The sequence below is a fragment of the Lepisosteus platostomus genome, chromosome 3, assembly GCF_059453375.1.
Source record: "Lepisosteus platostomus isolate fLepPlt1 chromosome 3, fLepPlt1.hap1, whole genome shotgun sequence".
In the NCBI taxonomy this organism is placed as follows: Eukaryota; Metazoa; Chordata; class Actinopteri; order Semionotiformes; family Lepisosteidae; genus Lepisosteus; species Lepisosteus platostomus.
The window spans coordinates 43770502-43797814 of NC_142613.1; the positions used below are offsets into that span (position 1 = coordinate 43770502).

General features: G+C 35.4%; 2 protein-coding genes and 1 non-coding gene across 5 annotated transcripts in view; 2 read left to right on the plus strand and 1 right to left on the minus strand.

Moving 5' to 3' along the window:
- Nucleotides 1–17939, minus strand: part of LOC148674925 (nuclear receptor coactivator 7-like) — a 43757-nt gene extending 25818 nt beyond the window's left edge. For all 3 annotated transcript variants that reach the window (XM_088625687.1, XM_088625686.1, XM_088625691.1), the window contains exons 1-3: nt 17749–17939; nt 14726–14855; nt 8401–8645 (exon numbers count right to left, since the gene is read on the minus strand). In XM_088625687.1, the coding sequence (XP_088481813.1) occupies nt 8401–8645; nt 14726–14763 (283 nt within the window). In that variant the 5' untranslated portion in view covers nt 14764–14855; nt 17749–17939. The remainder of the gene's footprint in view (nt 1–8400; nt 8646–14725; nt 14856–17748) is intronic.
- Nucleotides 17940–23387: 5448 nt separating this feature from the next.
- On the plus strand, nt 23388–23459 carry trnae-cuc (transfer RNA glutamic acid (anticodon CUC)). The gene has a single exon. It is a non-coding gene; the product is annotated as a tRNA-Glu (tRNA).
- A 256-nt stretch (nt 23460–23715) lies between these two features.
- atg5 (ATG5 autophagy related 5 homolog (S. cerevisiae)) overlaps nt 23716–27313 on the plus strand; it is a 65452-nt gene continuing 61854 nt past the window's right edge. The window contains exons 1-3 of the mRNA XM_088625692.1: nt 23716–23902; nt 24729–24890; nt 25376–25503. Coding sequence (XP_088481818.1) covers nt 24783–24890; nt 25376–25503 — 236 coding nt within the window. The 5' untranslated portion in view covers nt 23716–23902; nt 24729–24782. The remainder of the gene's footprint in view (nt 23903–24728; nt 24891–25375; nt 25504–27313) is intronic.

A 27313-nucleotide genomic window follows, 5' to 3' on the forward strand; every position in this document is an offset into this window, starting at 1 on the left:
TGGTGGGGGTGAGAGATAAGTGCAGACAATAGTGCAGGATATAGTCATAACACGACACGACAGTGAGATGCTGGCGATGTCACAGCCGTGGGTGGGTGTTCAGCAGGTGGTGATCAGTCCGTGTGCTGTTTGATATTCAGCAATCTAACAGCCTGCCGGGAAACAGCTATTCCTGAGCCTGGTGGTGCTGGCTCACAGGCTGCGATACTGTCTTCCAGAAGGCAGGGGTGTAAAGAAATCTTTGGGTCTTTGGAGTCCTTGATGATGCTACGTGCTCTCCTGACACACCACTTGTTGTTGATGCTCTGGATGGTGGGCAGTGGAGTGACACCAGGGCATTTTGGTGTTGGTTGCATAATAGTTTAATACTGACAAAAATCCTTTATGTGCCTTACTTCGAGATGTGCTCTACACCTGTTTTTGTTTTGATGCGTGACAGCATTAATCAATAAGAATCCTGCCAAGTTTGCAATGACTGTATGTCTGTCTGCCGATAATCAATAGAATTTATCAATGCACTGAACATCTACATCAGTGCAACTGTTTTACAAGATTCAATGACACTTTAAAATCTACTTCACTTTTCATAGATTATCTGTGCTTTATAGGCAAAACAGTAGGAAACACATTCATCATAATGATGCCTTGATGGAAAAAACAAAACGTATTTCACAATCTAACATTTCCCAAAAAAAAGTTCTGAACTCCGCACATATTCTTTGACTTCAAATATAATTTCAAATATAAGTATAATTTTCAGCAGAAAAATTCAAAAATAAAGTCTCCATTACAATATATTGTATGGTTTATAATAATACTTTATACATAATGTGTTTTTCGTCTCAAACTACTCAAAAGCACTATTCAAAGGGTTAACTCCCCTTCTCTTACAAATAGTGAAAATGGATCTTTAAAGACCAAGTAGTCACAACCTCAGTTTAACATCACAACTGAAAGACAGCAGGGCTCACACTGGCGAATTCTGGTCTAAAAAGAGGAGTGCTGGTCAACCAACACCACTTACAGCAGAAACTTGGGTTTCCCAGGTCCTGTCTTCCTTAGCTTTTGCAATCTAAAGAACCAAGGCAAATATTACTTTTGTGAATACAGGCTTCTGGATTGGTTCTATTGTGTGCAGCAAGTCAAAATCCAATCATTAAGGATGGTTATTGCAATCCTGTTACTCCTACACTGTTACCCTCCAACTATACTCTTATTAACATACTCTTTAATAAATAACTTTGCTCACAAATTTTACTGTACAATTACTATAGTTTCTTAAATATAATTTAAAGGATTTTTTAAATTTATCTAAAAAACAGCTAAAACAAACCATTTATTTAAACAGTAACAGATAGCACCGATTTGTATTTTACATAAAAAAAAACATTTTGCTGCCTATACATTTAACTGTCAGAATTTCCTTCCCTGATTTATCATGTATATATAGAACATAAGAAGCTCCAAACATTCATTATAGACTTCTGCAGGCATAACTCCAGGTCGATATCCATTTATTTAAATATCTTTACATAAAGTATACACTAGTTTTCAAGCGCGTGCAGGTTTATTACATCACAGCAAAGAATCAGTGGTACTTAAATGACATTCAGTAGCATGAAAGCTGTTGTTCTTGGCATAATGGATATTGTATTCTGAATTTGACAGCATACTCCATCTTGTGGTTATCAGAGGTGTAACACTTAGGTGGAAGAAACACTACATGTTGGAATTGCCAAGTGAAGGCAGACAATATATATACACTCTATAAAAATTATAGAGCATTTGTCTTGTCACACATGATGTTATACAAACTACAATCTACAGATAGAGTAAAGTCCAACTCTCATACCCTCTGCTACACACTGTTCAGCATTCCTGAAAATCATTGTTAAATGATGGACTTGATACACCTATCATTAGCTGTCAATTTCTAATACACTCATCTTTATATTATCATTTAAATGTTTTAGTTACTTTCTTTAGCATGAAGTGGAAAGGTTTAATGTAATTTGTCTGCCAATATTAAGCATTATAAATAACTACAAACAAATGAAAACTCAAGTCTATAATTCAAAGTACATGTTATAAATGATCACATGCAATGAAACCACTGTACATTTTATATATGTAGTGATCACTAAGATATTGGGAAAGGAAACTCATATGCAAATTGTATATAAATCAAAGTTGGAGACTAAAGGTGAAAAAGATGATGGCAGCCAAATTCTAACAGATGTCTAATTTTAACCAGAGTGGTAAGCAAGAATGTCAGGGTAGTTTGTGATACTGGAACTGATGTCAGGGCCCACATAGTAATTTGCTATGGGTGATGATACAGTACAGATCTTATTAACAACCTTGCTTTTACAACTGTAGGTACAGTTACAGAACAGTAGGATGACTTTAGCACAAAATTGCTCAATGGGTATTTCAGGTGCTTTGAAAACACAGTTGCAAAGAGGCAACAAAAAAAACTGGAACAGCCAACAGCAATCGGATGAGCAATCCTAAAAAAAAAGTTGGCGTTTACACACAAGTCCAAAGTTTTACTTTTTTAGCAATAACCAAATGCCTAACGTTTCGAAGGCAGACTAGAAAGCAGTAAAACAACTGGCAGACAAGTGATTGTTGAAATGTGAAAGTGAATCAATTGAAGTGCTGCATCTCAACCAACGGTGTCAGAGACTTGCATTTAACTGAGGGTACACTGACTACAGACAGGTAGAGAAAAGTTAGGACCCACCATGACATTTCCTCACAAGTGTACAATCAATGTGGTGAAGAACTATCAGGAACACTAACCAAGATGCCTTGGGCTGTGCAAAGCATTGATAAAAATATCAGAACTGAACAGGACAGTGCACCAGTCCAAGCCTTAAAAGTTGCAAAGAGAATCCTAAGTCATAGACGTTAATACACCCAACTTGTTTAGTTTCATGGTTTGTACACTAATCCAATTTTAGTTCTGTGTGGTAAACCTGTATTTCTTATTTTAACAACTTATAGAGTTTTATTTTGCTACTTTCCCCCCCCCACTCTTTTTACTGTTTTTTTTCCTTTTTTGTATTTTGTCATTTACAGATTGCTTTTAGCAAACAGTGAGGTTATTCATGCAATCATTACATCTTACTTTCTAGTTTTGAGACATTGGAGTTTCTGACATTGCTCTTACATCTTACTTAACTGATCTGTGACACTGTCTCTCTTGGGGGGTTTAGTTCTGGAGTTTCAGGGCTCAATACTGAACCCACTACTATTCAGCATTAACATGTTCCCACTTGGTTAGTTATTAAAATCACATGGTCTGAATTATCACTTATTTGCCAATGATACTCAAATCTATGTCTATACTAAACCTGACACTGAAGTAGCTATTTCTGTACTCTCTAATTGCAAATATGACATTAAATCCTGTATGACTCAAATCCTTCATTTAAAGTGTGACAAGACTGAAGTCATACATCTCGACATCTCCCATCAGCTACCTAAAGCAAATGCAGTAATCCTATCTGGATCAGGGATGGCACTGTATTTGGAATTTAAGTCTAAATTGAAGAACTTGGGAGTGATATTTGATCCAGGCTTGACCTTCATCCTTTGTCCCACGTGTGCAGTATTGTACAAACATCATTTCTCCATCTCAGAAATAGTCGGACTATGTTGTCTCTGTCTATAGAATTGATTACTGCAATGCCTTACTCAATGGGGTATCTAAATCTATACTAAATAAACTTCAGCGTGTCCAAAGTTTGACAGCCGGAATCCCAAGCTAGTTTTCAAAATCCTCATACTCACTTTTAAGGCTCTACATTACTTTATCTTCCTACTCCCCACCTACCAACCTCTGTTAATCCGAGTCTGGTCTCCTGTTTGTCCCCCATGCTCATCTACATATTATGGGCGACAGACCATCTACTTCTACACTCCAAAGTTCTGGATTTCTATCCCCAAGGATATCAGAGTCACCTACCCTGAGTACATTCAAAACCTTGTCCTTCAGAAATAAGAAAGACTTATTTCATTGGTGTCTGTGTCTATCTTCTACTGTACTACATTTCTAATCCCTTGGGTTACTTTTTTTACAAATTCTTTTATCTCAGTTCTTTGTGAGTTTTCTTTTAACTTTTTTATAACTTTTCTACAGAAGCTTATTAGCACCATGGAGAAAAAAAATCAAGAAAATACGATCTTGTATAAATTAGATACTTTTCTCATATAAAACAAGAAAATCTTGTACAAATGAGATAATTTTCTTGTTTATATGAGAAAAGTAACAAGTTAATTTGTGAACAATGTTGCCTACTACTATATTAATACTGTATATTGCATTGTACTGTACATGCAATAATATTGTCCCCTGCAAAGTAGCATTGACTTTATTTACAGTAGAATATTGTCACACTCCACTTTTTGGAAAAAAATAATCTAAAGGAGCATGTGTTCTGTCTTTTGTAGACATGAAGTACAACACCATTGTAAGCATTCCTACGTTAAACGCATATTGTTTTTGATGTTTCTGTGACCAGGAAAAATGACAGGGCTTTCCAAACGTAAGTCTTGATTTGAAACTGCAGAATCATGTAGTGTACATGGGTTTTTGCCGATTATTTAAACATTGAATGGTATACATTTACAATGACTTGACAGTCTTAATACCTACTGTTGGTTTACTGTTACTGTTGGTCACTCGTTAAATCTTTAAACACAATAATAATAAACTTTATTTTATATAGCGCCTTTAAAGGTGGCTTCTCAAAGCGCTTTACAGGATGACAACAACAATAAATAAGGAGAATACACAAGATAAAACACAATTACAATATACAGAGGAGACCGTGGATGGTGGTACTAAGAAAAGCAGAGGGGTGAAGAATGGAACTAGTTAAGTAAAGGCGACTCTCTGATACAGTATCCTTGGGGTAAGAGTTCCAGAGCTTGGGGGCAAAACAGGAGAAGCTCCATCACCCACAGAATGTAGACGGGCTTGGGGGAAAGTTAGGAGACCAGAATTAGAAGAGCGAAGACAAAGACCTCAAAAGGTTTTAGACTAAAGTATGCTGAAATCAAATGCACTTGAATTTGGAATTATACAGCAAAATGCAGGAAAGGTGTAATTTAAGGGGAGAAGAAACAGTATTTGTGTGTACATTTGCACAGACGTGAATGTAAAGAAATAGGGTAATGTCAAAGAAGAAGCACACAGCACACAGCCTGTTATACAGTTTGCACATTGTTGGTTTGCCATTTACTGTTACCAGCAATAACAGTTGGTATAAGTCTTACTATCTCAAGTCATCAGGCATGTATTTCATTCAATGTCTAAAAAGTAGGCTAAAACCTACGTACAGCACATTTCTGCAGCTTCACGTGAAGAAGAACAAATGTTTAGAAAGCAGTGTTATTTGTACTTGTCACAGAAACGGCTAAAACAATAAGTGTTTAACATGGGAATGCTTACCGACACGATGTTGTACTTCATGTATACAAAACACAGAACACATGCTCCTTTAGATTATTTTTTTTCCCCAAAAACAGGAGTATGACGATCTTCAACTGTTGTTAAAAGCAGTGCTACTTTGCACAGGACAATATTATTGCATATAATGTACAATGTGATATACAGTATTAATATAGTAGGCAACTTTTGTTCACAAATTAACTATTTAAATGCAATAATTTTCTTGCATAAACAAGATGTGATTTTTTTTTCTCTGTGGCACTAATAAGCTTCCTTTTCCTGTAAAGCACTTAGAGAAGAAACCTTTAAAAGGTGCTACATTGTATAAAATAAAGTTTGTAAGATTATACAGTATATTTATTATTAATTTATTGCAGTGATTATTAAAAGACAACTGAAATGGCACTGCCTGTTTAACACTAGTATGAATCTTATTGTCTTCCACTTTAGAAGGTTCAATAACCTATTTTGGAGGGAAAAAAAACTTTGAATAAAGATAAATGCAGGATATTTAAAGGTTTGTGGGTGCAGAAATGTATCAAAACTACGGAGGCACTAAGTGCAAAATAAAAGGAACATGCGTTCTATGAACACTGAAATTAAAGAACCAATAAACATGTTTAGTAAATATAGCTGTAACCCTATTGAAAAGCGAGTCATTTTTTGCTTGTGAAAAATTGTTATTTTGAAAGAAATAACATCAACTCAATCAACGTTTTGATGAGTACCTAAGTAAAAGGAGGGTCTGTATAGTAGAAGGCAGTGAATAATTCCTATCAGACCCTTTTTGTAAATTAGGAGAGAGTCAATAAATTCAGAGATGTCAAGACTCACATTTTGATATCTTATACTCACAGGCTTAACTTCTCAAATACCACGCATGACACTCCCCCTGCCAGAAAGCCAAATATTTGCAAAGGGTGTCAAAAAGGGCTAGGTTTCAAGAAATCCCCACCCCCACACAAAAAACTCTGGCATTTCTTAATGTTACTTTAAAGGCCATTTTGAATTTCTTTATTCTCCCTCTACATGTATTTTATAAATCTACATGTTTTAATCTATGCATAATTCTTATTAGCATTCACTGATAGGTGAAATTAAAAAGCTTTTATCGGTCTTTCTGCCAAACTATGTATGGGTTCTGCGGCTGCAAGAACCAAGGTACTGAAACAGGGAATTTCAACATTACACAACAACACATGCTGAATAAAATACAACAATTAATAAAATAAAATCCCAAAATGTACAGTCAAGTTGTCCAATTTGAGCTGTTACAAAGTAAGCTTCCTTGCACCCATAGAAAGAAAGGGATATACAGTAACATGTTCTAGGAGTTCCTACTATTTTAATTATCGGATATGTTAAAATGTGTTTAAAGGGAAGAATAATTTGAAGTGTCCTTAAGCTGGCATGAGTTTCATTTTATGAGCCATAATTGATTTACAAAGCAGAATTTGGAAAGGCAAAAGGAAAATGTGAAAAATGTGCAAGTACAGTACGTCCTTAAAAAGCAAAAGAAGCCTCACTCTTTGGCCTTCAATCTCAGTCTTTGAAGCTGTAAATATTACTGCTGATCTCAAAAGTGTCCCAAGAGGTGATTTAGTCAATCCCTTTAAAAATTTGAAATGCCTACAGTATATCAAGATTCCAGGCAATCTGGTCCGTTTCCGTGTAAACCTGTTTATTTGTTTAGTCTGCCCGAGTATGAAACCCCCTTCAAAGCAAGAATTAGTCCAACAGCTCTCCACTGTATTGCCCGTAGAGCAGTTAATATCTTTGCTGTAGGCTGGTGACCAAAACTGAACACGGAATACCATGTGAGATCTAATGAATGTCACTGTAGAAATCTAACATGAATTTTCTTGATATAAACTGCACACTCTTAGCAAGAAAGCCATGTTTTTATAGATCTTTTTATTGCTTTCCCTTTACTCTCTAGTTGAAGAAAATGATATACTGCTTCTTCCAGTTCAATACCATCATGTACCTGCATGTACGACGCTGTATTTCCATTAAGAGTCTGTTACTGAGTTTTGTACTGCTTATGATGCATTGCTGATCTTGCATAATTTACAACTAAAAATATTTTGGCAGTTTTGTAAATATGACAAGCCTATAGTATGTTCTATACTGGATTCTAGATTATTGATTTAGACCAAGAAAAACAGTAGTCCTAGAACTGATCCCAGTATCCCAATAATTACCTTACTCCTGTCTGATATAACTCCCTCTCATCCGTATCCATTCGTTTCATCTTAATGCTATATTATTCTTGAATGTGCACATATTGGATTGGATTCCAACAACTTTACAGTTAACAAGAACAGCTTGTCATGGCTACTTCTTCCTGACAGTTTTCCTCTGTGCCCACATTTAGCCTTTTCCTCCTACTTCCAGTCTGCTGCAGTATATTTACTAGAAAATGTACTGTCCATCCTTTAGACTGTTGTCAGATTCTCGATTTTTCCAACAGTCATATAGAGCAAAGTATTGAAGAAAACCAGCATCAGTAGGAAAAAAGAATCCCTCCACCTGTATAAAACTTCACTTAGCTTGAACAGATGTCTACGATTAAGCAGTTGTCCATCTTTTTTATTCGCTCCTTTATAATGCCGACCCATCTTATCGACAGTTTCAAAGCTTATTCAAGACTTAGTGGTCTAAAGGGAAAAGTTGATTTAATCTCTAAATGCATTATTATTGTCTCTGAATGTTAATCCATTAGATCATGTAAGAATAAGATTTTGGCATATAAAAAAACAAAATTTGAAAAAATAATTTATAAACAAATAAAGATGATTCAGCTACATTTATCAAAAAATTTAAATCTGTTCATATGTTTTGTTCAAGTTTTTAACTGTAATATGTCTGTTTCAAAGTCTAAGGGATGCTTAATGCAGAGAATAAACCACAAGGATACAATAAAAATTCTACCTTACCTACACCACAGTTCTTTTTCAGATCTGAGCGTCTTATCTCCTTCCTTTGACAGTTCTTCTTTTTCTTGTCTTCATCAGAAGTGTTTTCCTTTGTTGATTTCTTCAAGTCTGAAGGTACACTTAATCCTGCTTCTGAAATAGAGGTTTTATCCTGCTTAACCTGTCCTGTTTGTGGTTGGAGGCCTTCAGATGATTTGTCTGCGGTTCTCTCTGAATTTTGTTTAATCTGCTTTCTCTTCTTCAGCCTGAAAAACAAGTTTACAAAAATATTAAAGATAGCCTTCAGGGCTAACTTCTGCAGAATATCAGGATCTCATTTTTTACAAGCAGAAGGCAGTTTAGAAAAGATACATGCTTTTACCAAACTGTAGCAATGCCAGTTAACTGCTGTACATTTTTAATAAGTTTTTCATATTTTCTCACATCAAGTCATTTAAATTTGAAAAATACTAGATTTTTAAACAATGAAGAACTCTACCAACCACCATTCCAATTTGAGATCCCAATCTTTCTGTTCAGAGTTAAAATATTAAAGAAAAGTGTGCAAACTGCAAGTTAACTGCAGTTCACCATTGAGGACAGAACCAAGGTGAATAATATTGTATGTTATGCACTGTATGAAACTCAAATTAATGACATGTATATGAACAGCATATGCTGTATATATATATAAAAATACTTTTGTTTTATTTCCAATCCATCATTCTCTGTGACCATGTTTTGGTTTTCAAAAGAAGTATTTTAATTTGATTAGAACAAATTAAGATATGTTACTGGGAAATCTAATCTGGCAGCAGACTACAGCAAATGAGACCAGATGGCTCAATGCACTGTTCGGTGTCATAGTCATTAAGCCCGGGTTAGAACACTCTTCCCCTTGTACTCTGTTCAAAACAAATGCTTGAACTAAAATGAAAAGAAATAACACTTCTATCTGCTTTTTCACCACATCCAGTAAATTATAATGGAGAAAAGGTCTAAAGGCTTAAAAATGCAATCAAGGAATTTATCAGGCATTACAATTTTGCTAAGACACTTGCATAAATCAAATTTTCAAGGCCTTTGAAACAAATATCCGCACTTTCTCCTCCACTCCTGAATCGCCCCCACAAGCTTGCACTGACCCGACAACATGTTGATGGTAGTTCTGATCATTTGGCCAGTGAGAGTAAACTATTCACAGAAAAAGTAAATTTGATTGAGAAAGAGATTAAATAGCTGGTTTGTCGTGGTCTGAAACAGACGTTGGCTTAATTTCCATGTGTTTTTTTAGGAAGGACATCTGCTATAATTTGGTTTTAAGAAAAGGTCTCCTTATGCTCATGTGAACCTGAAACATCATTGTCTCCCTAAAGGTTTTCATTCCATCTCAGCTCTAAATTACCTATTGGATTAATTGTTGTCTTATTGGACCAATTTAACTTCACTATTAAACAAACATAGCAACCATGACCAGACACAGACACCCATGTAGCAGCAAGACTTATATATAAACTATATATAATTACGCTTAGAAGTGAGTGTTCAGAAACATTTTTAATAATCTTTCTGTTGTCTTGAACAGAAAATGATGTTGACAAAACTTAGCTCCTTTGAATGTGGATAAGAAAAAACTCGATGATTAATAGCTTGTCCTGACTAACACAAACAAGAATATCATAAATTGGTTCCATCTTGACATCTTCAGTGATTAAGAGCCCAACACCTCAATGCTCCTTTCCTGCAACTCCAACAGAGGGATCCATGTTGCAGTTAGACTGATGGACAACATGCAGTTAGGCTGATGGTCACTGGTAAGTAATCTAGAATGACCAACTAATGAGGAAGAACACTGCACACAGACATCACAGCCAACTGCTAACTGTTCACACTGGACTTAAAAAGTGCTGCACAAAAATGAAAATTTGCTTTCTCACTCACTTAAATATTGGCAACTTGACAAGCTAATCAACTGCATGACTGTGAGCACCTTCTTTTGAGTTTCAAGGAGACAAACATAAGACCAGGAAACATCAGGCTGAGAGATGTACTGACTCATAAACATAATCACGCCGAAAACTTTCTCTGAAAAAAACAAGTTCTGTGCCTAGCTATCCCACTTATAATTTCACCCGATGAATGAAATTCATACAGTCAGACTTTAGTCAACACCCCAAATAAATTAAAGCCATCACTTCACTACACCCTCCAGGAACAGAGTACAAACAGAAGGCTTGGGCCTGGTTTCCAATAGGTCAGAAAATGCACAAGAAATTATAAAATGTTGGCAACATGCTTGACACAAATTATTATTTTTTTAAATATGTTCATATTCAGTTGAATCTCTTCTTACAAGGGTTTGCATTATGTCGATTCATTTGTATTGTATATGCTCATTGAGCTTTGAGCTTTCATATGATTAGTATCACTTTCAGTTACTCTGTAGATTTTCCATATTCTACAGTTCATTTAACTTATGAAGACACTACAGAAATCCTTTAATAATACACCCAAAAGAGAACAAATGTCTATTACCTTGGCCCACAATACAGAAATCCTTCACAAGAGAATGCAACAGCAGTGTTACTATTTCAACATAAAATTTTACTCAACTGTTATTTATTACTATCTTATTACTATTTTTTAACACAGGTCCCTATGACCCTATATTCAATAAGTTTACATCTCAAGGAACAGTAAAGATTTTAAATTCTAAAATGTTTTTAGGATCATATCCCCAACGTAGGTGAATGTTTAATGGTTTAGTGCTACTGCATTTTCTCCCAAATGTCACTGGTACGAGAATACTTCTTTTAATACTGTTATGATACTAGAATGTTCAGTAGTCAAAATTACTTTGACAAATTTGTTTTTTTATAAACTAATAATTCATTAATAATTCAAGAACTCAGTCAATTGAATCTGTCAGTTCAATTCTTAAATGTTACTTACTGTAAATGTACTTTAATGTAACCTTGTTCCTCCAAGGCTTCCCACATTTTTTTTTAATATAAGCAATAGGAAAGGAGGTTTATTTTGATTCTAAGCAATATACAGTGCCTTACAAATTTATTCACCCCCTTCCAAAGATGTCCCATAATTGTGAATTACAAACAATGTATATGTAGAGGAGAATTCTCTACCTGACAATAACAATGAGTAAACAAAAAAAGATTCATTAAGCAGTTTGACATTATGTCAGAATTCTGGATGTGATTATTTAGTACAAAACTTTAGTACTCAAACTAAACACTTTCATGGGTGAAAAAGTAACATGTCAGCAAAAACTTTAATGAAAAATCAAGAACTGTGGAGTCCCAGTTTTAGAGGTTACCAATAATAAACAGCTGCCTTCCTGCCCTGAGAAAGGAAAAGATAAAAACAGAAATCATTTCCCTTTCTCCTTCCTCTTCTGTGCTTCATATAAAAAAACAGACCAAGGTCTCTACTTATCTCAGAATGGAAGAGGGTGGGCTTTTCTCAAACCCTTATCTACAGAGCAGCACACAAATATATCTGTCTAAACTGTTAAGTCATCAGACCTACTGTTCATCAGTTGTAGCTTTGAGCAGCACTACAAAAACTATTGGAATGGTCTCTGAATGACTATATAACTTTGTCACTGAAGTAAAAAATATTCTACAAATTAGCTAGTCTTCAATACAAATTATCTAATTTCTTAGAAAAGATGTTTAGTTTTTACTCCGCTGATACAGGGCAGGAATGGGTTGTATCTGGAAACTACACTGTATCCCCAAAAAGCTGAGTTACATATTAGACCAAAATATAATCTGTGAACCAAAACCAATAACAGAAAAATATCTTATTGCTACATGAAGTGCTTGCATGTTCATTTTTAAGCAGAAATATAAATCAGTCCTCTGCATACAATGAACCTGATATATGTCTATTTGTATTGTCACTTTATAAAGTTTTGAATAGCTCATTCTTGAGTTTACTTCCAATTAAAACCTTTTATGCACCACTAAAATTAAGATTAACCCAAGGAAAGAACTATAACAAGCCTCTCTCATCAAAAGCATCTATAGGGGAGAATTCTGTACTAGATAACATTGAGTCAAACAGTACTATAATGAATAATAGTCTGAAATCGGAAATATTACCAGATAAGTAAAATCCAACTCTCAACGCTCAACTTGTATTTTTATACAGGACATCTAGTTTTTACTACCACAAAAATATCACAACATAAGACAGCCTAATGTACTGTACGTCATAAATAGTATGAAAAATGATAGTGGCAAAAAATAGGCATTAAGCAAACAGCATTAGAAGCGTCTAGAAAAAAAAACCTACGCAGTGCCAAAATGACTGTGTTTGTTTTGGACAGGCTTGTTTAATGCAGCACAACACCAGCATTGCAGATTTCTCTGACTATGAAGATAAAACATTAATATAACCTTCATTTAATTTAGAAATTGCTGTACATGAAAGGTTATCAGTAAGATAAAAATGGAAAATATAACAATTTCCTTTGTATTCTACCAAATACCGGTAATGCAAATGTTTCTGAACAGAGACTTTACAGACAACATAATTTAACACCATTTTTATAATCCTGTAATTTCATCAGATCACTGTTCAAGCAATAAAATTAGTTAACTCACCAGTACACACTGTTATATGCTGCATACTTCTGGACCTCTTCACAGAGCTTCGTAAGATACAGCATTTTAAATTTGCGTCCAGACATGCTGAGTGCAGTTTCTTCTTGGCTGATTGCCTGAGTCTAGGAAGCACTTACTTAGCTAATCAATTCTTTCTCTTTGCCACCCCATACAGTACATTTAGGATGAGTGCATGTCGTACTTAACTAATGTCCATCTTACCCAGTCTGCAGTTTTGGGTAGTGAGAAAAAGCTCAGTAACTCCGAAACATTAAGAAAAACTAAAAAACAAATCTCATTAAAAACTGTTTACTCTTCGAGCAAAAGAAAACTAGAATTATTTCTCAAGGATCAGATAAATGCTAATCCAAAAAATTGATTTTCTCATCATTACAATTTATATTAAGCAAACTGCTTCAGTCACAATAGTATGACAGAGAGGCCATGATTCTATGGGCCACGAGAAAATCAGGTTAAAAAAAATGCGAAGGGGGGCAGGGTACTTTATGCTGTTTATGCAATACTTCAGATTCAGTCTCTTATGCTGGCCTTCTTCATAGTTTTTAATTAAAGTAGTAAGAACACAATCCAGCTCTCTTAAAAAAAGGCTAACCCCCATCCATAAAACAAAATGATCATTTGTACAATTATGTTGGATGTAGTAGGATGAAACCAATGAATGCGAGAAATTCAAAGTAAACTATATTATACAGTGATAGCAATTACAATAAACTACAGTTTCAATAGAGCTGAATGCAAATTTACAAATATGGCCTAAATAGAAAACTGAAATCAATTAGCCTTTGATTTAGCACTTGGGGGGAGCAAAATCCAGATGACAAGGTGTTTCTCCATGACCAGACATAGCAGCTCTTGTCAACACACCACAGTACTGGCTTTGAAATTCAGGTCCAGGTGGAAGAATGCCGAAGAGTGGTCTACCAACACCATTTAACCTGTTCGCTGCTGGATTCTTAGGGCTCTGATTCACAAACCTGTTGGTACATGTATCTTTTGGTTTTAAAACCAGTCAATTTGAACTGATTTCAATTTGCTGAACTGTTTACGTGTCAATTTATTTCTTAAATGCTGAAGATGTTGGAAACAAAACACGTGAAGCACAATATTTTTTAAACCAAGAACTGCAAGAAGAAATACATAGAAAAAGTCACAATAAACAAGCAAATTAAGTCAATTATTAGCAAAAGTGTGTAAAAGCCCAGGTGGAATGAATACTTTCTATCCAAGTTATCTCCCAAGACCAGGGATGAGAATCAATGATGCAGAGGTCTCCCATCCCAGCACAGAACAAACTCACCCTTGCTTAACTTTCAAAATCTGAACATGAATCATTAATTTCAATAGTTCTGCCCATGAAAAATCTAATGAAAAATGAAATAACTAAAACACAGGTAATATATTTTCAAAACTCAAACTATCTGTCATGCACTTAAGAATACCTTGGAAATTACAGAGAATTTTCTCTGACTTGTTATGTTTTAGGTTTGTAAACAAAAGCTCTGCATGACTTAATGTCTAGCAAATAATGAATACTGTGGTTACAGATGTATTTGTTTGCATCTTTTGATGAACTAAATGAACAACCTGCACGGTTAACCTAACTTTATAGACAAGCATCAAATGTATCACAGAAGACTGAAGTACAGGTTTAGTGTGCTGCTTAATATGAAGTGTAATGAAGATAACATTCAGCTTACCTTGCAAAATAACTTGGCTTTCTTTCTTTCTTTTCCATCTTGATAGTGTTTGTTTTCCGGTTCTTTGAATATTTTTGTCTTTTTATTCCAGGATTCTTCACTCTTTATTTTTTTATTTCCATGTGCTCTCCTGTAAAACACATATTTATGTGACTCCAGGTTCAAAGTGCTTCTTTAGCCAATCATTTCTGTTACATTATATACTATGTACTTGGCCTGCTTCCATGACTCCTGAAACTTTAACATGCATCATGTGAGTTTAGTTCCTCAAAACAATAGTATCCAATTCTTTCTTACACAGCAATAAAAAACACAAAGTGCACAGCACATCACATCTTCATACATATTAATACCAAGCTTCAGGATGAAGCTTCAGTTATTGCAAATTAAGTTGGGTTACAATTAAATAGCACACATATTATTATATTACAACTTCATTTGTTATATGACATATTACAGCTTGTACATGTGTTTTTACATTTGCTAGAAACATTTCAGAATAGCTGAGATAACAATTGAGGGCCATTTCTTTTTTTAAAAAAAAATATGCTTTTTAAGTTGCAATATGCTCAATGATAAAAATGTTAAAAATGGAATAAATTCAAATCTGAGAGGGAGTTACTGACCACTGAGATTGACCTTAATCCAAATACGTTACAAAAAATGAGTAACTACTCATTAAAGAATTAGTAATGCTAACATTTTAGGACCTGCATCTATAGAGTAAAAAGCTGGTTTGAAAATTGACTATAATTCATCACTTCTAATCTGGTGACTTCTCAAAACCGGGTTTGGGGCTCTTTGTAGTTTTTTTTCTTCAATTATTATATCATTGCAAGTCTAATTAAGTAGAACATGTTATGTCAGCATGTGAATAGATTTACTGTAGGTAGAAATAGGTAATTTTTCTGGTCATGGTCATATTTTCATTTTACATTGACCTTAGCAATGTAATAGCTTGAAGAGATTTTTTTTTAAATGATTACTGTTATTATATCTGATGGAACAAAAACAGACAGGTAAATTATTCTGACAAAATCTGAGGCACTAAGGGAAAAAAAAACATCTATCTCCTGGCTTACTTGTCCTGAAACCATAATATTTTACTATATTAGTGTTGCAGAACACATGTGTTGGACTCCATGGAATGCTACTGTATTTGGGCTTTGATTAGAATATGTATTGGAGTTTTTAGGTTCTATAAGTCCCAGTAAAATTGATAATGTACATGAAAGGATTCTGTTGAAAACTTTTTTGTAAGCTGGAAATAATGAAGTGTTTTTCTTCTGTCATCATTCTGCTTTGAATAGACTTGTGTTTTTACAGGCACCTTAACAAAGCTTAAAAGAGCCAAATATTATTTTATTCAAATCTAAGACCCATTAAAAATGTCAACAGACCAACCATAAGACTTTTGTTCTACACAATTCAGGGGGAATCCTGTTAAATATTTGTTCAGCTTCAAATATTCAGGATGTTACAGATGCCTTAGAAGTACTCAGAGATGATGAGGAGAATAAAAAATGAAAACTCATTCTTTAAAATTCAGAACAGCATTTGTGTTACCATGTCAAAAAATAAAACTGTTTTACACAAGTGAAACCTTTCCAGAAAAGCATCATTATGAAATAAACTCTTAGAAACGTCTTGATAAATCAAATAATACATTCTACTTTCCTGCCTCATGTTTCAAATTTCTGGTGTGGTGGATTTTGTAATGGACAAATGACCTTTTTTACAGCGTTTTTAAAAATGTATTTGATTAGTCATAATGTGTCATAGAAGAGATTAGACTACATTTCTTTTTCTGTCGAGATAACTGCCACGCAGAATAACTGAAACACTACGAAAGACACTGAAAAACAGGTAGAATGAGATAAAACACTCAGAGCCAGTGCGTAAACCGCAACGGGTATTTTTCCTAGGATGAAATGCACCTACAGTATTAAGGCACAGCTGTTGTACGCTTTTTAGTTTCCTAATCAATTTACTTTGCCCTTCTCCGCAAATTTTCGACTTTCCACTAATTTGCGTCACAGAGTGCATAATACCGTAGGTTCTTTAGTTACATCTGCCACAAGGACAGCACATGGTCAGGTACAAACGAAAGCAAAAACCTTGCTGGTGGTAAGGATGGACACAGCCAATTATAAAATCATGGAGGAATGAAATTTGATTATGTTTTGAACACAATCTTATAATAATGTCTTAGTATTTGGGAGTTTTTGTACAAAATGAAACCAATCCGACTGGACATGCTCACATGAACAGTACTAAATTTAAACGATTTCTCCCTGCAAGGTGGGGGAATACCACTAAATCAACCTGAAAACTACCCAGACACGAAGCCTCAAAATCACATGACCTGTAGGAAATACAACACACTTTTGTCAAAGTGTTCAACATCTGTCAGCTTCTGTTACAGATTTCTATGCATAAACTGATGGCACTAATCATTATAACATTCAACATGTTTTTTGAAGCCTCCCTTTTCCTTTAATTTCCACAACGCAACTCTCCTTAACCCTGCATCTACAGAAGCCCATTCCCGAGCCTCCCCCGGATACAATAGCGCTCCTCCTCGTGTAATGCAGCAAAACAAACAAGTGAAATCAGAAGGTGTCGACATACCGCACAGTCACAGATAACCTCAGCCAAGTTCAAGGTAACATGGATTTTCTTTTAAACATGAACGAACCTTTTATGCAATGTTGCGCGTTATTTCAATTCGACATGTATTCAACGAGTGAACACACCCAGACAGAGACTATGTAACTGTACAACACAAAATATTCACTTTTAGATGACTAGCCTTCTTCTGACCGTGTATTTAGTGTCACATCCCTCCGATAAGAACACTAATTTTCAGAGTGCATCATGCATTTCTCCCCACTTTCTCAGACCTTACAGAAGATGCCCCAGCATCGCAACAAATCAGAGCTAAAGGCGGAGGGGAGGCACGTAGGACAAGGTTCACATTCACTCTGGAAGTGCTTGTAAAACAAATGGATTACTGTACATACCTTCAGAAATTGTACATAACAGAAGCTTTGAAACCACATTCCCTTCACCAGAGTGCCAATGTAACAAAAGTAAAGATTTAATCACCACGTAAACCTTTCCCCGTATACTGCATACATCCATTTTCTACTACATTTTCAAAGCCCAGCACCATACTTAGCACATTTCGAAAGAGGACCTGTTTTCTCCACGCTCCACCCTTATCATTGTGACGCAGTGTTAGGTGGGACCTGTTTCTGAATGATGATCTACGATTCGTGGAAAAGCGTGGATTCCACAATGATTAGAGATGAAGCGTGTCAATCAACTTCATATCCAGCAAAGCAAAGATGATCAATATGATTCCGTCAGAAACAGTACCTTAAAATATATTTCCTTACATTTAGTCAGTGAAGGTTGAAATTTAAATAAAATACTTTATGGAAGTCTAACACGTTTTTTTTTCTCAGCCTTGTGTTTTTAAAGGTAGAGTTGTCTCTTTTTAAAGCTTTTCTTAACGAGATAGAGCAGGCCCCACTGAGAACAAATTTTCCTTCACTAAATTTAAGAAATATCTTAAGACTTAAGAAAGATACAGACTGATACCATGTTTTCTGAAAAACACCATCAGCTGTAACAATTAAAAGATAATATCTTTTAATTGTTAGATAAGATAAAGATAAGACCTGGGCGGTCTCTGTTCTCAAAATCCTGAGACCTGCTCATTTAGTTTAATTGGATCAAATTCTTGTTGGCTGGACTCTGGCACACTCCAGCTCTGTGATCTTTATTAATGTACTAGGATAAAAGGAGCCGGGGGGATCCTTTTTAAGACTTGGTGTTCCCATGTTTTTTCTCTTTATTCCATTAAGACAAGGGAACACTGTGACAGACTCCATCTTCTATCAACAGCCCAACAAACCTTTGAGTACATTATGGGCTACATCTACAATCTCCTTTTGTTTTGTTATATGGAAAGTAGAGTATTTTGGTAGCATTTCTAAAAGGTTTAATTATGGACAGACTGGAAAGCAATAAATTCAAAAAGCATAAATGCCTAGCTTGATCATACCAAGAGGAAGAAGACCAGTATTAGTCAAATTATTAATAGTGAAAACCATCTGTAGCTGGGAACAGGCCACTTAAAATAAGAACATTAGGAAGGTTACAAATGAGAGGCCATTTTACTCATTTAACCCATCTGGTAGTTAGTAGTTGACGTGTTCATCACTGAATCTTTTCATCACTACAATATGCGTTTAAAATTAAATGCAGGGATGAAATCTAATGTATTATATTCATGTACATATTGAACTAATACTAAAGTATCATGCAACTGCATTTAAATGTAGTATAGTACAGCAGTTGTTAGTGTGTAGATACACCATATGATAACGTCTTCAAACAAAAAAGCACTCAGCTTTATTGAAGCATCAAATTATCCCTCAGTCTTTTGCAAACACAGCAAATTATGAAACAGATCAGAGGGCAATGCATAATGGATTTGCGTACTGATGGGAAATAATCTCCCTGCACTTAAATATTGCAGTGTGGTTATATAACGGCAGAGGAACACAAATACAAGGAACTCACACAACCAATACAGGAAAATTTGTTTTTTCCAGTTACAATGTGAATTGATTTACCAATTACAATGGTAAATCATGGAAAGGCAAACAAGAGAATTAAATTACTAACACTTTGTACGGTATTTATCGAAAGGAGACAGATATGATAAAATATCCTGCAGGTTCAACAATGGCATAAACGCTGTTTCATGTAACTTTTTCCATATGTAAATCAATTTAGTAATAATACAAGAGATGATAAAAGTGTTTTTTTAGATTTATTATACAGACATAGGCAGAACTATATGATTACAGCAAGTGTGCACTTTAGTTATACACAGCATCAGTTCTGCGACTTTCGCTTTTTAGTCTAACCCACTAAAGTGTAACCCAGGCTCTCTTGAGCTACATTAGGCAAGTCCAGGGTTCATGCCAGTAATCAAGTATGCCAAGGGACTTATATTTCTTTCCAGGTGAACATCCAAAACATCTTTATCTGTTTACATTCTTTTGTGCAGGGTTTTACGTTGTGAAGTTCTACTCCTGTCAAGAAGGGTGCCTGTGAATGTATTTGAGGTCTGACTGGCAGCGGCACAAATACAGGGTAAGTCCTTAATGACTGCTGCCACTGGGAAAGCTAGCCTAGATCTCCTGAGGTGGGAATCCTGTCATGAGACTGCCAGCCCTGTGCTGTTTGGACACGACAAGACGAGGCAAGTCCAGCTTCAGAAATGGGGAGCTGTTCTGGTCCAATAATACTGTATATATTGTTGTCTAAATATGCAGTGCTGTCTTCTCTAGCCAATTTACCTCCCTGAGGCCTCAATGTCTTACTAAACAGAGCATAACATAATCTCATTCCATGCTGCACATTGTAAATGTTAGAAGTAATCTGACTGACTGGCTCATGTCGATACTTCTCCAGTGGTGTTATGAATGTGGTTTGAGCAGAAATGCTATGGGATTCTTCTTGTTAAGAAGACATTCTGTGAAAGTCAAGTCCATAATCCAGAGAAAGAATTAAGGTGTGAGGCAGCATTGCCAGTCCAGTTTGCTACTCAAAGTTATGAGTTGGAAGACTGGGTCAAAAGAAAAAAAAGGTGTATTTTGCAAGTCCACTAAAGCCCCAGCCTCTTCCAAACACTCTTGTTTAAGAATTCAGCACTCTTGTACGGTTACCAACAGTTCTCCGTGGTGAATAATGTAAGCGATATCTCAGTATTTATCTTTGACTGTAACAGGGTCACACATATGCCCAGGCTCCCACTGTTCATGTAGTAATATCTACATCACCTCATTTTCCCAGTTAGCTGAATAATGACCAGTCATAGCATGGTACTGTAGGCCTAATAAAGATAGATACTTTATTGATCAAGTGAGGGAGCTACAGCAGCTTAGTACAGTCAACACAGCACAGTGTAACGAAATGATACAATAATACAACAATGTTATACATACAGTACAGTCAGTACAGTCAGTGAGACGTGCAGTAAAAAGTAAAAAAAAAGGAGACCAGGGGGAATTTTTTTTCTAATTGTTGAAGGGCAGAGAAGAGTGATAAACAGTGGACATGGACTAAGTATTTTTCCTCTTAGCTGTTGTGTACCTTTGCCAGGCACTGATTTTTTTTTTAACTCAGGGCTTCCTGCTCTCTAGCACTAGTAAGGACAAGGCTGCACACTGAGAAATTCACGGGAAATCATTGTTTTGCATGTTCTAGAAGAAGATGTGTTCTTTTTCCAGTTCTCATTTCCTCATTCAACCCCTGCCTGCTGGTCAACAGAATTAATGGATTCTGTAGCATTAAATTGTTCCCAAGCTCTATAAACCCCTCCTCCCCCCTCCAAAAAAACAACAACTCTGCAGCCAGACTAGCTCCATTTGCACCCCAGTCATTGTTCATTTCATTCAGACTTTTCCAGCACCTCGGCCAGATCTTCTCTTTGTTTTCTGTTGTAGCATTCCATTCGCAGCTTTAGTCCTGCAAATTCTGAACTTCTAAGTTTTCTAATTCTCTTTAAAACCAGCACCTGAAGAGCTTGGAGAAAGTGTTAAACTAGTTCAATTAAGCTGTAGATGCAATATTGTAGATATTTAATGTTCCATTCAGAGTAAATAAGGGCTCTCCAACCTTGATCCCGGGGAGAGTCCCGATCCTGAAGATTTAGTAGATAACCATGAATTATTGATTTCTAAAGACAAAGCAAAGTAAGCATGAATAATTCAACATGCGATTTTCTGGAATAACATTTTAGAATTATTTGGAAGAAAAAAACAAATATACTTCATCCCTCAAAGAACAGAGCTCCCTTAACTGAACAACTCTCTTGCTTGCATAAGTATTCAACAGCTTCTGTATTTTTGTCACTTAAAAAAAGACAAACACATCTTGTTTAGGGTGACCTGACTGCACTACAAACCAAAGTCAGGAAGGAACAGTTTCTTTTGCACAGACCAGGAAACTCCTTTACCTTTCTAGTCCAGATGGGTATTGTATTAGTTGTCATAATTATAATAATAATAACAAAAACTACTTTATTTTATATAGCACCTTTAAAAGTTGCTTCCCAAAGCACTTTACAAAAAGAAAAATAATAATAATAGGTGATAAAAAATGTTAGTACAATAAAAAAACAAGGGTTTTAAATGTGGTAGAAAATGCTAAGGGGCAGACACAGACATCAATTAAGTAAAAGCCCTTCCGAAGAAGAAGGTTTTGAGTCTGGATTTGAAAGCGCTCAGGGAAGATGACATTCTGATATCCTTGGGGATAAAATTCCAGAGTTTTGGGGCATAACAGGAGAAGGCCCTGTCACTCTTAGAGTGTAGACAAGCTTGGGGGACAGAAAGGAGACCAGAAGGTTGTGCTTGGGGAGTAGAAAATATTAAATCAGACAGGTACTGTGGTGCAAGCCATCCAGAGCCTTATAGGTAAACATGAGGATTTTGAATTTGAAATGAAACCTAAGAATCATATAAGAATCAGTGCAAGGACTCCAGGATGTTGATCACAAATAATTGATCACTTGCAGTCATTGTAAATTGCCTTATGCACCTTGACTCATGTCCACGTCAAGTATGTAGTTCTGATTAAACACTGGTTTTGCATTCAAAACATACAAACATGATTTTATGTTGAATAAACTGTACAGTGGTTAAAACACTTAAAATAAAATATGCTAGTAAACAAATATCATATAATCTAAATAGAGAAAATACAGATGCTGGTTCGACAATGATGGTACTCCTGGTATCAAAACTCCTGATTACTAATGACTACAGTCAGGCCTGTTAGGAAGTCTAGTTAATCGTGTATGGGAAAATTGTTAAATTACAGTATATACATTGAACTTTGTTACATATATACCATTTAATATATTCATAGTTTTTATGTCTTATTCAATTTGTTGCAGGCTTGCTACCCAGCTTGCTCAGAGCTGACACTTGTGATGAGGTTGCAACGAAGAGCCAAAAATGCTCTGCAGGAAAGGTGCTGTTCTGACTTTTGCTTGCACACATCTGTTGCACTGGCTCCTGGTACAGAATAAATCCAAAGGTGATGTGGCCATCTGGCATCTAAAGAACTTAAATATAAAACAGAAAATAAGTTAAAAAGATAGAAAAAATACACAAAGGAATTATCGTTCATAAACATCAAAATATTTACCACACTGAACATTCTAAATGTATCATTTATACAGGTAACGATATAATAAAATACGATTACTTATTTAAATAGAAACCAGTATCTCCAGGCATAAAGGTCTTGTGGTGTTTGTCAGTGACGAGTGATGTAGACCTTTTTCTTGCTTGAGATTCATTTTACACTCTTTGCATGTAGTGTCTGAATACTGTACACCCATTTATATATTTATCGAGAAATTAAGTTTGTTTATATTTATAAGATCGATTTTACGCTATATTTTATACACAACTAAAGGTTGTGTAAAAAACACGAGAATAGTGGCCAGCTGATAACGCAATCTCATCAGATAAGTCAGTGCAACCGCGTTTTGGACTCGGCCATAAAATCAGTGCTGAGTTCACTCATCTTTAACTATGTACAATCTTATTTCTGTATCGCTGTCAGTTCTTCCCTGGTGGTCTAGTGGTTAGGATTCGGCGCTCTCACCGCCGCGGCCCGGGTTCGATTCCCGGTCAGGGAATACAATTTTATTAAGTTTATTTCAGCTAATGTGTCGCATTATCGTATCAATTACATTTATTCATGTACTATGTTAATTGTTTAATTGAGTACTTAGCTTGGAACGAAACCCAGAAGACGAGGCCCGCCAAGAACCGATTTGGAGAAGGGTGTACTGACATTCAAGAACCATTTCCAAGACTGCATTATGCTCTCTGTCCGCATGGTGTCAGTCTTTGCCTTTCCTCTGAGCTCAGGAGAGCACGTCTCCTCTTGTTTTCTCTCTGGTGTGTGATTCAGGAAGCGAGCGAATGGCATTGCTGGGGCCTTGTTCTGACAGGACGGTTAATGGTTCTGTTACTTTCACTTCAGTGGAGGATTACAAGACTGTTAACAGAGAGCTTAAAACTAAGGAACTTAATAAAACAGAATCATAACGTTGAAGGTTGTCCAGAAAAGTTTCAGGTAAAATTTTGAGTAATGCACTTCATAGCGTACTGCGTAGATGCGTTGTTTTTTTGCAAGAGGCAAGTCCATAATGCACCCAGGAAGTGTTTTGCTGTGTTAAATGAGTAATAGGCATACTGTGTTGGCACAGTTAGTCTGTTGAAAAACAAATTGCAATCTGGCTGGTTATGTCAATGCAGTTTGTAAACGTAAACATTATGTAAATAAGTCTTCAGAGCAGGGGCTGGTACAATAGAACAAATAGCTATTTAACACTGTTGTACAAGTATTAATGGTATTTTACAATGCTTAAAAATCTGTGTACACAGTTGTGTGAAAAACAGATTTTAAATATAGATGTAAAATTAGCGGAGTTTCGTGAAACATGCAAATACTTGCAGTTTTCTGTAGCAAAGTAACTTCAATGAGCAACTTGCTAGGTTTTGCATTTACTATTGTAATACGTTAAACGGTATCAGATCCACCCAAACTTCTTCACCTACAGTAGTACTGATATTAATTGTACTGTATTTGTTTTTAGACATTGAGGATGTGACTTGTTGTTTCTGTAAAATAAGTAATTTTCCCTACTAACTGAAGAATGTTATTGTTTCGACTCACTTCATTCAAAACATATCCTTTGTGTGTGTCACTCTCCTATATCCATATAATAATAATAATAATAATAATAATAATAATAAAAATAAATTATTATTATTATTATTATTATTATTATTATTAACAATAAACTTATTAGACAATTGGACAACCTGGTCTTATATGTTTATTCAGACTTTTACAAACTAACAATAACAAGACATAACATGTTTTTTATTCATTTCAGGAAATTTAAATTGAAAACTGTGTTTCTGTATGTGCTACTGTATATCCCAGAAGAATGGCAGATGACAAAGATGTTCTTCGGGATGTGTGGTATGGGCGAATACCCACATGTTTCAGTTTATATCAGGATGAAATAACGGAAAGGGAAGCAGAACCCTATTATGTAAGTATATTGACCATAAAAGACTACAATGGAAATTATTATAAGGCCTCAGGTTAAACACAGAGAGAAAAGTGCGTAAATAGTAATAGGCATTATGGCACCCTATGGATCCAACAATATCATTCACAAGTTAGTAAATGAAATAGGCCCAAATAGTTACTACTTTTTGTGATGATTGACATTTTGAGTATTAAAAAAAACGAATAAAAACAGTTTTATTGGGGGGGAGGATGTTTGGAGATAACTGCATTTATTTAACTAAGTTCAAAGTTCAGGTTTATTTTTTGTCTCAGATTTCTTAAAATCACCTTGTAATGTCATCTGTAAGATATAAATGGGGAAATGTTTCTCTTTTGGGTACTTTTAGAATAAATATTTAAGGTACTTAGTAAGTGTTTTTTAGTTAATTTAACTAAGATTTGCTGTTAAGCATTTTATATGCAGAACTGTTTCGTAATTGGAATCTTTTCATTTTACTTTTGCAGTTACTTCTACCAAGAGTCAGCTACATAACACTTGTTACTGATAAAGTGAAAAAGCACTTCCAAAAGGTCATGAAGCAGGAGGATATGGAAGAGATGTGGTTTGAATATGAAGGAACCCCTCTGAAGTGGTAAGTTGATTGAATAGAACTTTACAATACAAGGATCTTTGAACGTATTGGTACCTTTTACCTTTAATTATGTAATTCAAAAGGACATCTTATGTACTGTATGGTGGATGAAGGAAAGATCAATGAGGTTAAAGTAAGTATTGATATAAATTAAGAACTACATTTAATAAGTGAATAACTAAGTTTCACATAGAGAGTGCCAATTGTATATATTATACACTGTAAATTATTGTGGTGTGGTGTTTTGACAGTTGTTATAAAGAGAAGGTTTTAAATGTGGAATCCTGACACCAATTTAAAAAAATATTAAATAATGAAAGTTGGTAATCCGCCCCTTAGAGTTAGGAATGATTATGTGCATTGTTTATTTCAAGGGACGTAATAAATTCGAACAGGACGAACAGTAAATTGAGACATATTCTTCTATACCTCATAGAGTTAGCGTACCTATGGGACTAGAAAACAAAAACTTTATTTTACGAGATCTTTGGCAAATCTTGAAGTTCATAATACCTACTGTAACATCAAAGGTGTTTATTTTAGTCAGCTGGCCTTGCATTAATTGTAAATGTGTGATGATCATGATGGTGTTCCTAAATTATTTCATTAAAAGAGAAGACTAATAAGTCTAAATTCAAATATAAATATCAGTCTTTCTGGTAGCAGTATTCATGCACTGTTACAGCCACCAGGTGGAGTACTTGTCTAGTTTTAAAAATGGATTGCCTAAAGCATTGGTTCTCAAACTGTGGAACGGGGAGATCCCCCAGGTGGTACGCCAGATAGCCCTGGAAATTTGTTGTGTGCACTGAAAAATTGGGAATTAAAAATTGAATAATTAAAAATAATGTATTTTTTTCATCTGTAATTTGCTTAATCAGTTTCAGAAAGCTTGAGACAGGTTTTCATATTTTCTATTTTAATAAAATTAGTTTGTGTCAAATATGCAGCCTATGTACTTAGCTACATTGAAACAGCGCGCGATAATACTTGAGTGTTCATACTCGAGCTTTCAGAGACACAGCTCAGCACCACATTCGCCAACAGAACAAGTGATCAAAAATGAATATCTCGCAAAAATCAAGTATTAATTTAATGGCTGAAGGGAATAGATGCCAAGAGTACTGATGCTAGCTCCGATAGATCACGCACACCCATTGAGAACAGGGAGGATTATACAGTACATCGGCCACTAGGTTTTTACCATATTTGAACATCAAAAAAGGAGGACACCCTGAGGAGATTTGCTGTTGCCTTATCTGGGAAGGGGGTCGAATGGAGGATGGAGAGGGTTTCAAAATATCCCATGTTTAATTTCCGTTGGTAAAGTAACTGTGATGATGTTTAACTGTGTGAAATTCTATGTCCCCTCTGTTGCAATAACAGTATCCTCTATTTTGCTGCCAGATTTTACAAAATAATCTGTTAATTTGGTTGACGAACTCTTTCCTTGAATTGCCTTTTTGTGTTTGTCTAAGTCAACATGAGCTTGCAAGTCAAGTACACCTTGATTCGCCACGGAGACAAAAGTACATTCAGCTTCCCAGTCTGCTCTGCCACTTCGAAAACACTGAAATTTATTTTTTAGTTCTGCTGTGAATATAGTTTCGCTTTGGCATTGTGTTTGAGGGAAGGAAAACGAGGAAAAAAATAGGGAGCCTTTCGAGGGAATGCTTCTCCGCTGCACAGACCGAGTAAAGACACTGATATTGATGCCTGATTTCGCTCCCTCATCAAACACATACAGGACGAAAACTGAATGACATCGTAGGTCACGAAGTAAACTAGAGACGTTAAGAAATTTTCTCTC